The sequence below is a fragment of the Nuphar pumila genome, chromosome 3 (genome assembly GCF_984573655.1).
Source record: "Nuphar pumila chromosome 3, dmNupPumi1.hap1.1, whole genome shotgun sequence".
NCBI classification, from domain to species: Eukaryota; Viridiplantae; Streptophyta; class Magnoliopsida; order Nymphaeales; family Nymphaeaceae; genus Nuphar; species Nuphar pumila.
In genome coordinates this window covers 47,911,612-47,925,366 of record NC_143251.1, presented here as the reverse complement: position 1 = coordinate 47,925,366, position 13,755 = coordinate 47,911,612, and the positions used below count along the sequence as shown (strand labels likewise).

At 36.9% G+C, this 13,755-nt stretch overlaps 1 protein-coding gene across 2 annotated transcripts in view; it reads left to right on the top strand.

The window, feature by feature from the left end:
• LOC149842833 (uncharacterized) overlaps positions 1-13,755 on the top strand; it is a 47,026-nt gene extending 33,271 nt beyond the window's left edge. Inside the window, exons 9-14 of one of the 2 annotated variants that reach the window (XM_090001603.1) lie at positions 581-798; positions 925-1,004; positions 10,015-10,126; positions 13,020-13,094; positions 13,165-13,354; positions 13,588-13,755. In XM_090001603.1, coding sequence (XP_089857729.1) covers positions 581-798; positions 925-1,004; positions 10,015-10,126; positions 13,020-13,094; positions 13,165-13,344 — 665 coding nt within the window. In that variant the 3' untranslated portion in view covers positions 13,345-13,354; positions 13,588-13,755. Of the gene's footprint in view, positions 1-580; positions 799-924; positions 1,005-10,014; positions 10,127-13,019; positions 13,095-13,164; positions 13,355-13,587 lie in introns of those variants that run through there. The other variant, XR_016431092.1, reaches the window with a different exon arrangement.

Sequence of the window (13,755 nt, the reverse complement as noted above, 5' to 3'; positions counted from 1 at the left end):
TCCTAGATTCAATTTTTTCCTTGGCAAACTTTCGGTCATTACACCGTAAGTTTGAAGGGGGGGTGTTAAATTGTATCTCATATATATATAATGTCCTCTTAGAGTAAAGTTGTCTTTTCACATGTAACATGCATATTCACTTTAATATGCATCTTTTCTTTTTTCTTTTTTTCTTTTTCTTTTTCTTTTTTAGTTTTTTTATATCTTGGAGGGGTCCACCATATAGACGTTGGACCCCTCCAACGTCTATATGGGAGCCCCTCCTTGGGTCCCTTGTAGCCTAATAAAGGGTTTCCCCCATGTAATTGGCATGCTTTCTAGTGCACTCTCAATAAAAGATTACTTTTTTTATGCCTTTGTGCATTTGTGCTCCTTTGTGAGTGTTTCCTTGTGCACTTATTCTCTTTGTTAATCTTGTGGGTTAATCAAGTCATCTTTTGAACTTGATATTCTTGAAGATATTTTCACAAGGACATCATGGTGCTCTTTGACTTCATCATGGACCTTAGTTATTGATTTCATACAATTGTTATACACCATAAGCATTGCATTTAGCTTGTATATACCTGGATCTATGCAGATGAGCAAGGGCAAGTGAAAGAGGAGGATGTAGGAACAAATTATATGGAGGAAAAACTCGTACCTCTGGGAATTCTCAATAAAAGCATTGAGCATAATTATGATAGAGAAACTTATCTAAAAATTTATAAAGGCCTTCCTTTCTATTCATCTGAATTAAATGAGGTTCATCAAGGCTACAGTAACTTATTTATTCAAGGTGGTGTGCCGTTAAAGAAGGTTAGTTGATTTCTATTGAACAAGATTCAACATAGAATATGATGCGAGTCTTACATGTTTGCTTTTTCGATAAAGTTTTCTCTTGCCATGCTTGTCAATAAGCTTTTGTATATTTTTACATGATAGATAAGGGCGGCAATAACTTCGATGAGCTCTGCTGATGCATACAAATTTCTTAAATTCTTAACAGCTATGTTGAGATCGAGGTTTGTATGTTTTTCACCCCTGAATTCATCGAGTTATCTTGGATTGATTTCTCAGTTTGTGCTATTTGTTGAACAAAGATTGTGTATGTTGGTTTTTCCAATTCTCATTGTTCATATCACCAATCGAAATGGAGGATGTTTCTTAAAAGGCCACTAAATGAGCTAACAAGCTGCGAAAACTGAAAATAAAGGAGTAACATGTTCGTGCATAGGAATTGCATGGTGCATCATTTCAGGATGCGGCACCATGCATGGAATAGACTATAATTGGTTGCATTTCTTGGTAAAGGGCTAAAGGCATGCTAATACACCAAGTTGGTGTGTCCGCTATCCTAGGAAATGAAGACAGCTCATTTGAACAAGCAGTTTTCCTCTTACACCATAATGAATGGCTGGAATATTAGTTGAAAGCCGTCATTTATTGCTGGGTTTTCTTGATCGATGGTTCAATATGGAGTACTGATGAATATTGTATGCATGGAAATGCACGTGGCATGAGTGCATTGTGTACTTGTTTGAATTGTCTATCCTATCATGATCAACCATCCATCCATGATTCAAGATGATGTCAATTCATTGTCATTGACCTTTTGTTAGTGGTATATAATCTAGATGTAACAAAAGAGAAAGAAGAAACTAGGCACAGATAGCTAGTGTCGATCAGATTCTGCTAAGCCCATCATATATACCATAATCTTTATAAATAAATCAGCCAGAAGTTCTTTGATTGGTGAGAGCTCTGGTCGTTAGTTCTTAATTTTAAATTTTTTAATGTCAGTCCAGTTTAGTATGGTTGATCCTTCCAACCACCATGTTGAATAATTGAACCACAGCAATTGACTGGTTAATTTACAAGCCTCAAGTGGAATGTGATGGTTGCAGAACCTGGAAAGTTACTGTTTGCTCGGATCACCATGTTAATTGATATATATATATATATATATATATATATATATATATATATATATATATATATCTATATATATAAAGGGCTATCAGTGCTCAAGGAAGAGAGGGAATCATTGAATAACCACACTATCTTTGACAGTGTATTATAAGGTTTTTCCAAATGGTTGTTAGCATGAAGTGCATAGATTTGTATCCTTAATTGATGGCATGTACAATGCATAGGTGTAAAAGATAGATACTATAAGGCATCAGCTATGTCACAGGGATTCGGCCAACTAGGTGTTGCACCTGCATTGGGTGTGGCACCCGGTGTGGTCAACCCAATCCTGGGTGCGGTCAATGCACCCATGCTCATTTATGTCCAACTTTTGGACTATATATATAGTTTTTTATATTTTTGTCGCACCCAAGTTTTTTGAAAGTGCCGCACTCACTGAAAAGACGTCATTCACGTCTGGGTCTGGACCCATTTTGTTTTATTTAAAACACATGCTCATTAATGGCATGTTGTAATTTTAACATATCATGTAATGGGTATTTTCGTACCCTAATTTTGTATCTGTATATACTTAATGAGCAGCAAAACTGCAGACCCTGATTTGGGTATTCTTCTGCAGCCATCAGAGTGTCTCTCTCCTCTCTAACCATTTTCTCACATGGTATCAGAGCAGGCGTATTCTGAAGATCTAATTATTCTTATGAGCCTCTCCAATGTTTTCCAAGGTATTTCTTAAATTTGATCTTGCCTATTCTTTGTTTTCTTTATTCCTTCTGAATTCTTTTTAAGCCAACGTATTTACCTCCAACGTATTTTCCTATTTCTATAATCTGCATCAGATCTCTCTCTTCACCCATCAGATCAGATAGTTTCTATCTTTATTCTCCTTATTCTTCGATTCTCCCTTCTTATTCTTCTATTTTCTATTTTGATCTCATGCATGATTTCACAAGTTGATATTACGTCCATATCGTTCATCTTTTTCTTCAGATTAACGTAAGACAAAATTCAGATATGAGTAAAATCTCAGATCTCTTTCTTCTCAGATTTCTTTTCTTCTATTCTTCTTTGCATTTTTCGAAAAGCAAAACATGTTGCATTCAAATAACGTGTTTTTGTTTTGCATTTTATTGACTGGTCTTTATTCAGATCAGTTTACTGCATAACCTAGGTCTTTGTCTCGGGTCTGCTATAAAAAAGAAAGAAATGAAGGAAGACAGTCGAGTTCTTTGAAATTACATATTGGTTCTGAATTTTATTTCTAAATTTTGTTTGTTAGTCTTTTACTCTGAAATTGCATATTGGTTCTGAAATTACTCCTTTTGTTCTACTCCACTCTTGTTTTTAATTATACCTTGCTTTCACCTTCAATCGCCTATGGATTCTTTTTCTTCTCCTCAATCTGGCCTTTCTTTCAACTTTCTTAGCCAACTTGTATCTGAAAAACTGAACAATTCTAATTTTCTCACCTGAAAAAGACAAATCATCCCCTTCATAAGAAGTTGGGATCTTTCTAGACATCTGGATGACTCTGTTTCTGTTCCTCTAGAGTTCATATCACAAGATGGCAAGACTGGGGAGGGTGACACTTCCATTACTTTTGTTAGAAATCCAGAGTAGATATCCTGGATGAAGCGAGATCAGGCTTTGGTTGCCTACATCACTTTCACCCTGTCATAGTAGGTGCTTGTGGCAATCCCAGATGACTGCACAACTATGCAGTTATGACATCGTCTTGTTCAAATATTCTCAAGTTTCTCAAGCTAGAGTTTTATTTTTAAAGAAAGTGTTTCGAATGCTGAGAAATGACTCCATGACTGTCATGGAGTACTTAAACAAAATGAAGACTATCATAGATCAGTTGGCCATCGTGGGTTGTGCGGTCAGTGACAAAGATATGGTGCAACAAACTTTGAGCGGGCTGGGACCTGATTATCATATGATGGTTACTTCCTTGCTTTGTTTGCCAGACTTACCTACATTTGAAAACCTCCGTGCTAAGCTCTTAAAGTATGAGATGACTTTAAAGGGATTCTCTGAAGGTAATCACAACCCCATTGGAGCACATGACGTTCTTGCCACAGGAGTTACCTATGGTCGAGGACGTGGCATATATGAATCTCGAGAAAGGGGAGGTCAAGAAAGGAATGGACAAGGAGCTCGTGGAATATTACCTACTCCCAATATGCCTCCTAATTTGCAAAGGCAAAGGACAATACCTACCTACTTTCTCTACAACAAAAGGGGGCACATAAAGGCAAATTGTTAGTTTAACCCGCAAAATAGAGGCAAACAATTGGAGACAAAAAAATGAACAAATACATTGGAGAATAGTAGAGAAGTCAAAGAGCTGCTATTATCTGCCTTGGCTGAATTGAATATCAAACAGAATGATCAAGGCACTTGGTATGTTGATTTTGGTGCAGCCACTCATGTCACTGGTGATGTTGGTAAGCTCCTAAATCTTGTTCCTTATGTTGGTAGAAATAGTATAGTCACTGGAGATGGGTCTCACCACCATATTTCACACATTGGAAATTCTGTAATTCCTATGTCCAACTCTTCTCTTGCTCTTTCAAATGTCATTCATGCTCCTAATATCAAGAAAAATATTGTTTCTGTCTCTAAACTTGTAGATGACATTATTGTTGCAGTTGAGTTTACTCTTTTTTTTGTTCGTGTTAAGGACCTTCACACGAGGGAAACGTTCGCTGAAGGAAAATGTCAAAGGAATATGTACGTGTTTCAAGAGAATCCTTCATCTCGTGTTCAGCCTGTTGATTCCATCTTGAAGCTCACATCATTATCTTCAGTTCCTCCTGAGAGTGTTTTTAATCTTTCTAAATGTATTGAGACGAATCTTTGGTACGATCGTCTGGGTTACTGTAGTAGTCGCTTTATTGATAAGCTTGTTTCAAGTAGTCTTATTACCAAGTCAAGTTTAAGTTTAAGTGTCGATAATAAAAAATGTTCTAGTTGTCTCCAGTGTAAGAGTCATGTTCTTCATTTTCATTCCATTAATAAAAGAGCTTTAAGACCATTTGAAATTATATGTTTTGATGTTTGGGGTCCGACTCCAGTTCCTTCCATGTTTGGCACTAGATATTATCTCATCTTTGTTGATAGCTATTCTCGATATACATGGATCTTCTTTATGAAAAGTAAATCTGAAACCTTCAAGTTATTTCAGAATTTTCATTCTTTTGTTCAAAATCAATTCTCTGATAATATTTTGTTTTCAATGTAATGGAGGGGGTGAATTCTATTTAAATGACTTTATTAGTTTCTTCCAAATAAATGGAATAAGTAGGCAGGTGTCTTGCTCTCATACACTTCAAAAAAATGTGATTGCTGAACAGAAGCATCACCATATTGTCGAGAGTGCAATGAGCATGATGCATGATAGTAATCTTCCAGTTACCTTCTGGGCAGAGGCTTTTCATACAACAGTCTATGTCATAAATTGATTGCCAATGAACATTTTGGAAAACAAATCACCTTATTTCTCTTTGCATGGTGTGCATTCAAATTATTATGATTTGCGTGTATTCGAATGTGTATGTTATGTTCATGTTGACAGTTCAATGCGGCACAAGTTTCATAATAAGGCCTTAAAGTGCAGATTTGTGGTGTACGCTGATGATTATAAAGGCTACATATGCTATGATCCTGTGAGCAAGCACATCAAAATATCCAGAAATGTTGTGTTTGACGAATCAAATTTTGGTCACAATGCTAACACTCCTAAAATTGAAGTTTATCCCCCTTGGTTGAACTCAAATCTCTTTTCTAGCATTGATGATGTTTGTTTTTCTGAATGTAATCAAAGAGATGAAGGAAACATATCTATTGTTGCGCAATGGACTCAGGAAAGTGTGGTTTCTGAACCACTATTGGCCCCCGAAAGATATAAAGGCATTGTTTACTCTCGAGGTGAGAAGGAGATTCCTCCCGGCTCTAATCAGGAGCAGAATTCTCCTTCTGTTTCTATTCAATCTCCTATTCACAAAAGGTCTACCCGATCTCGACATCCTATTGATAGGTGGGTTAGTTATGAGAACTTCACGATGGATTTTTAACTCTTCTTAACCTCTTTGGGTAAGGAAGATCAACCCACAACATTTTATCAAGCAATAAATTCTAAGAGATGGATTGAAGCTATGAACGAAGAAATAGAGGTTCTTCATGAATGTGACACTTGGGATATTGTTCTCAGACCACACAATCGAAATGTGGTTGGGTCAAAGTGGGTGTATAAGATAAAGTATAAGCCAAATGGTACTATCGAGCCATACAAGACTAGGCTGGTTGCCAAAGGCTTCATACAGAAGCAAGGACAAGACTATGATGAGACCTTCAGTCCAGTCATGAAAATGGGCACTATCCGCATCATACTATCATTGGTTGTTGAGCACCAGTGGACTCTTAGGCAACTGGATGTGAAAAATGTCTTTCTATATGAAACTCTGGAGGAAGTATACATGGAGCAACTCACTAGGTATGCAGAAGGGAACTCTAAAGAATACATGTGCAGGTTACAAAAAGTTATATATGGTCTGAAGCAGGCATCTCGATCTTGGTTTGATAGTTTCTCTTTTGAAGTAGAAAAATATGGTTTTAGTCAGTCTTTTCTTGACCATTCTCTTTTCGTATTCAAATGCAAAGATATAGTTACCCTGTTATTGATATATGTTGATGATGTTATCATTACAAGTAACTCTAATGAACATATTGAACAGGTTAAAGAACTTTTGAACCATAGATTCAAGATGTTGGTAAACTGCGATACTTTCTTGGAGTAGAAGTTGACAGGACTCCTGAAGGCATGACACTTACTCAACATAAGTATACCGTTGATGTTCTTAGGAAGGCATGTATGACAGATTGCAGGCCTTTAAGCACACCCAGTGTACTTCATCAAAAACTCAGTTCTCAAGATGGAGATTTGTATGAGGATCCTACAGGATATCGCAGGATAGTGGGAATGCTTCAGTATCTTACCTTCACTCGGCCTGACATTGTTTATTTTGTCAATCAGGTATCTCAGTTCATGCATGAGCCGCATATTAGGCATATGAAAGTTGTTAAACGCATTCTTCGATATTTGAAGGAAACTATTGGAGATGGTCTTCTGTACAGAAAGAGTATGCATGGCCATCACATGCATGGACTTCTTACTTACACCGATGCAGATTGGGCAGGAGACCCAGTTGAGCATAGGTCAGTCTCAGGATACTGTGTTTTTATTGGCCTAAATCTTGTCTCCTGAAGCAGTAGGAAACAAAAGGCCATAGCAAGGTCGAACACAAAAACTGTATATAGATCAATGGTAGCTGCTACAACCGAAGTAACATGGATCATACACCTGTTGATAGAAGTAGGAGAATCGATTTCTAAAAGCATTCTCTTGTGTGACAATCAAAGTGCTATCAACATGTCATTCAATCCTATCTACCACAGTCGTGCCAAGCATATTGAAATTGATCAACATTTTGTAAGACAGAAGGTCGAAGAGAAGGAAATTGAACCAGAATATATACGAATTGTTGATTAAGTTGCTTGTTTACAAAAGGACTTATCAATGACAAATTTTGGATGTTAAAAGGCAAGTTGTTCATGGTTCAAAACCATGTACAACTTGAGGGAGGGTGAAAAGACGTTGTCATTCACGATTGGGTCTGGCTCTCAGGATCCAGACCCAATTTGTTTTATTTAACACATGCTCATTAATGGCATGTTGTAATTTTAACATATCATGTAATGTGTATTTTCGTACTCTAATTTTGTATCTGCATATACTTAATGAGAAGCAAAACCGCAGACCCTGATTTGGTTATTCTTATGCAGCCATCAGAGTGTCTCTCTCCTCTCTAACCATTTTCTCACACTCGTACCCATGTGACATAGGGCATCAGCTTTGTTATGTTGCTGTCTAGGTTTTGTAAGAATATGCAAGTTGATTGATTTTTTTCTGAGATGCTTGGCATTACCCATCAAATTTGTGTACATTGCTTGACTTGTTTCTTTCCTCTATATCTTTTGAAATGTACTAGGCAGAGCTTCTGCAGAGCAAAAAGATATTTATCTCTCGGTTGCTTGTTTTGGCGTCTTTGAGGCTCTAAAATTAGAAAAGTGAAAGAAAGAAAGAAAAAAAAAGAAAGGGTTGGATCCTAATCTAGCTCTGAAGCTTCATAAGCCCATTCAGATATAGAGAGTCGGGGAAAGCTTAGGAGATGGAAAAATGGGAATTTGATGAGAGGGAGAATTTGAACTTTGAAGCTATGGGAGAAACTGCTTCCATTTATTTGGATAGACCCAAGATGTCTGCTGATTGAAAATCCTCAATTGCATGGTCAAAAGAAGGTTGAAATCTGGTAACGTCCTAATTACTACTAATTTTGGTCAGATTTGGAACTGTCTGAAGGTTGATTAATTTTGGCAAGCCTTCATATTACTCTTATTTTCTGAAATCTCCTAAAACAAATGTCAGCCTTCATAAGTCCAAATCCTTAAAATTTTCTGATGGTCTCCTGGACCTAAATCCCCTAATAGACCAGTTGGCTTCATTACTGCTTGCAGATTTTGGTCGCCAGATGGCATTTTTATCATTGGAGCATAACCCTCAGCTGACCTTGACAGCGCATTCTTGCCTAAGTTCTAGTTACGTAGTGGAAAGCCATTGAGCTCTTTGGCTTTATTATCAGCCTGTGATCAAATGGTGGTTTTGATCTCTTCCAAGATAAAAGGTGCCTCTAGTAGTTATTAGTTTTTCTCCATGATAAGGGGGAAGGTAATGCAGTCAGGTTGTTTGCCTCTTCCCAAGGAGCAGGGAATCTTCCTTCAGGGTGGGTGGTGGCTTTAGAATGTCTGTTCTTTTTTCTCTGGTTCGTTAACCAGAATGGTGCTGAATAACATTGTGAACTCAGTGAAAGCAGTATTGATGAATAAAACTGTAAAAAACACAGCTGAATGGTGCAAATGTTTGAGCATGTTGCAGTGAGTCAGAAATAATGCAAGGAAATAAATTTGGCGTGTTAAGAAGTTGGCAAGCTGTTTCCAAGGGCGTTATTGTTAAGAGTTGGTGCATGTTGAGCTTGGGAACAATCAACCTTGGTATTTCTGAGCACTGAAATAAAAGTATATGGTTGGCCATATACTACACATTCTGAGCTTCTTAGAGAATAGGAATTCCATCACAAATGAAAGTCGCAGAAAATGGTTAGTAATGGAAATTCTCAGCTATGACATTCCTCACTTTGAATCTAATGAATAGAAGCTTCTGCCTTGAACTTGGGAGCAATCATCTCGTTATCTGTGACGAGGAATGAAAATAATGGATTGCCAAAAAACTGTTTTTTCTTAACTTACTCAGAGGCTGTCACATGGACTCTTCTAACAGGGCACTGCACCTGGACACAACTTCCTTTGTGTTAGGTGAAGTCCACTACACTGAGGTCCATTTCTATCCAAAAGTAGATTCAGTTAACCCTAATCAAGTCCATTTTTATCTATATTATATATATATATATATATATATATATATATAAATACATAAATGCACACACATACCCGTAGTGTTAACTTAAAACTGTTAAAAATTATATATATATCCTCCCCGCACCCAAGTTTTTTTAAAGCGCCACATCGCCGCATCTGCACCCACACCTATGTGACATAGCTCAGAGGTAATTATTTTCCAAGGCAACTGAGGCTCTTTGGACGACAGATTTCCAGAAAACTAAATTTCCCCTTGTGGACTACACTGTTTCTATCTAGGTTATGTGTGTCCCAGGGGAATTGTCTATATCTGTTACTAAACATGCAATGTCGTCTAGGGCATAAACCCTTCCGACAGTCAGTTTTCACCATACAGGTGCCCTGATCACTTGTACATCTTGTGGCTTGGAAATTGATAATTCTCATGTATTGTTGTCTCATAGTAGATCCAATTTTACTCATTCATTTGGGTGGTACTGTTCTCTAGGTTGTTGATTTGACATGAGTTGATTGCTCAAGTGCTCCTAAGAGGTCACAGTGACTTATATTTTCTTGGTGTCAACACTTTTTGCAGTCTGTTGCTAAATTTGCTGCCTCTTTGTGCAGATCAAGCAGTGCAAGGCATGTCCTCCCATGGATACACTGTATTTTGGTGACTCATGGTAGACATATTATGTATGAAGAGCCATCTAATGAAACACTTGACAATGTTCTCGAGGTACTTTTCCAGTAAGAAGCTATTGAACTTCTTGATCATATTTATGTGATGTAAATTTTCACATTTTTTCTTATATAAAATGGTGCCTGTTTTAGCATATATTTCTCCGTGGACAAATCTTGTTGCTTTTTTCTTGGCAAGAAATATGTCAAGAATTTTTAAAATCTGTTTTTTGGAGATTATAGAGAAAAATGATATGTTTTTAACATAGAAAGAAAATAAAAATCATGATAAAATCATCCAAAAAAATTGTGATATATTTGGAAATAGGCAATAAATCATGACCCACCTTCTGTGAAGTTATCACAATAGAATAACAAGAAATTGAATTTGCTGATACTTGGGATTATGTTGTCACTATGAATCAGTGGTGGAGAGGAAGTGCAATGATTGTGTGACAATATTGTATCAGATGCATATAGTTAGGCCATTCACCATCGCTTTTATCATGTGGTCTTACACATGATGTATTTGTAATGAAACAAGAAAAAGAATACAAAAGAGTGCCTCTTATGGGCTTACAAGAACACAGTATCAAGGAGCACAAAGACCACTTATAGGTGAACACAAATTCACATTCACATAGGCCACTTAGGGGCCAAGAACACACTAAAAAATATAGGATTATATATATGTAAAATACAACAAAACAACAACAACAACAACTACGCCTTCATCCCAAAACAATTGGGGTCAGCGATATGAACCAAAAAAGAAATTCATTTTGGGTCTTCCACATGAATCCTTTTCCTCCAATCATTTCTATCCAACGCCATGTCCTCGGTGAGGTTCAAAGCATTCATATCCTTTCCTATCATCTCCATCCAAGTCTTCCTAGGCCTACCCCGACCTCTTTTAACTAATATATTTTCCCATTTCTCCAACCTTCTAACTGGAGCATCATTAGGCCTTCGCCGAATATGTCCAAACCACCGTAAACGATTCTCTCGCATCTTATTTTCAATGGGTGCAACACCTACCTTCTTACGTATCTCTTCGTTCCGAATCTTATCTTTTATTGTATTTCCACACATCCATCTAAGCATCCGCATCTCAGCTACACTCATTTTTTGAATATGATGTCTCTTGGCAGCCCAACATTCCGTACCATATAGTAAAGCGGGTCTAATAGTCGTCCTATAAAACTTTCCCTTCAACCGCAATGGCATTCTACGATCGCACAGCACTCCAGTAGCACTTTTCCATTTCATCCACCCAACCTTTATCCTATGATTTACATCTCCATCAATTTCTCCATACTTTTGAATGATGGATCCCAAATATTTGAAATAATCATTCACCGGTATATCTTGCTCACCAAGCTTCACTACACTCCCATCACTACTTCGTTGCTTACTAAACCGACATTCCATATATTCAGTCTTACTCTTACTCAACTTAAAACCTCTAGCTTCCAATGTCTGTCTCCATAATTCTAACTTAGCATTAACCCCAGCTCTAGACTCATCAATCAAAACAATATCATCAGCAAACAACATACACCACGGTACATTTTCTTGAATTGATCTCGTAAGCTCATCCATCACTATCGCAAATAGGAAAGGGCTTAAAGCAGATCCTTGATGTAACCCAACCGTTATCGGAAAATTGGTTGTCACCCCTCCACAAGTGCGGACATTGGTTACTACTCCTTCATACATATCTTTAATTATACTAATGTACTTGAGAGAAACACCTTTCTTCATCATTGTCCACCAGAGAACGTCCCTAGGTACTCTATCGTATGCCTTCTCTAAATCAATAAAAACCATATGCAAATCTTTGTTCCTCTCTCTATATCTTTCAATAAGTTGTCTAAGAAGATGTATAGCTTAAGAAAAAGCATTATCAAAGCAAGTGGGGAACACCCACTTATATATACAAGAGGGAAGCTTAAAGAGACGTTGGGATCACCCCAACTGCTAGAAAGAGTCCTTGGGGAGGTCCCTATGATTCTCTTGTTTATGACACAAATGCCCTCAACATTAAATAAAAAATAAAAAAGTTACATAATACCATTGTGCCCCTAATGGGCACAGGCTATTACAGGACTGTGAAAAGACCAAAATACCCCTGCTGGTATTTCCTATTACCACACTATAAAGAGTGAAAATATATATATTATATACATACATATATATGATATAACCATATATTATATATGAGGAATGAAAACCTACCCACTGAAAAACATGCCAAACCTACCCAATGGAAAAAATTTGGTGTTTTTTTCAAATTTTTGACTGCACAGATGTGTTCAGCATGATTGCTTTACTAGAAATCAACACTTGGATCATGAATTTTGGATAGAAAAATGGTATTTGGAGCTTCAAAAATTTATGAAAACTGTACGCCGTTGATTTTTGAAACTTATGAAAACCTATCCATGCATCGGAATCAAATTCTCCAAGAACTGATTCCTATAAAAACAAGCATATAGATCACATCTGTATGGTCGGAATTTTGAAAAAACACCAAAAATCTAATAAAACGTGTGGTGGGTAGGTTTGGCATTTTTTTAGTGGGTAGGTTTTCATTCCTCTAATATATATATATATATATATATATATATATATATATATATATATATAGACACATATATATAATATCTTAACAGTATATACATGCTATGACATTCTGCTACAATGCATAAACATGACATACTGCAAAAGAATAATTAACTACTTATAACTGCATTTCCCCTCGTGTTGTGCATGAGAGAACCATGCATAGTTTGTTGTTAGGAACCATCAATGGAGTCTTGTTTACCTCACATTGTCAGAATATAAGATGGACGCCATATTCTGATGCAAAAGTTGTGAGACAAAATGCAGAAGTTAAAGTGCAGAAGTTTTACTGGCCTTGGCCTCCTGAGATCCTGTTCCTTTTGCAGGCAACACAGTTCAAAAGTTCAACAGTTCAATCTTTTCTACAGCTGTCTGGTCGACTGCAGCTATTGATGGCTCAGGTTTATAAACTTTCTTCTTTGGCCAGTTTGCATTCCATTTAGTGGTTGGTAATATGCCTTTTCTTTGCAGATATCCGCTGACAAGGCCAACAAAGATGAAGCTGCAGCAGTGCCGAGCAATCAGTCATTGGATGAAAATGAAGAGGAGGATGATGAGGAGGAAGATATTGATATAGTTCAGTTTGAGTCTTCTGAAAGTGACAAGTCCCCAAGTGATACTGATGTTGACGTGCAGGACCTTGGAGCCTAATGACTTAAAGGTGCTTTCTCTGTTGATTTTAGTTTTGCTACATTCTTACCAATGGGATGATTAATAATCCTGTTTTGTTTAAGTATATGATTATATTTGGCTAATCTTATGAATTTTCTTTTGATTAGCTAAAATTACATCCATGATGTCTGTTTACAGTAGTATTCTAGAAGAATTGACAATGATTTGTATCTTGTATCATAATGTTATATCTAATGTTTTGGGCATTTCTTTTCTTGGCAGTTGTGCAATTATAATCGTGCTAATCCTTTGGTGGTACCTTGAAACTCTGAAGCGACCTCAAATGGCATGGTTGTTTTGCTAGTTTTAAAAAAATGTAAATTCCTTTGGTTTTCTGAAAGTTGAGCTCCTACTATTCATTTTGCTGTATGAAAAGGAAAACTTTTGTGC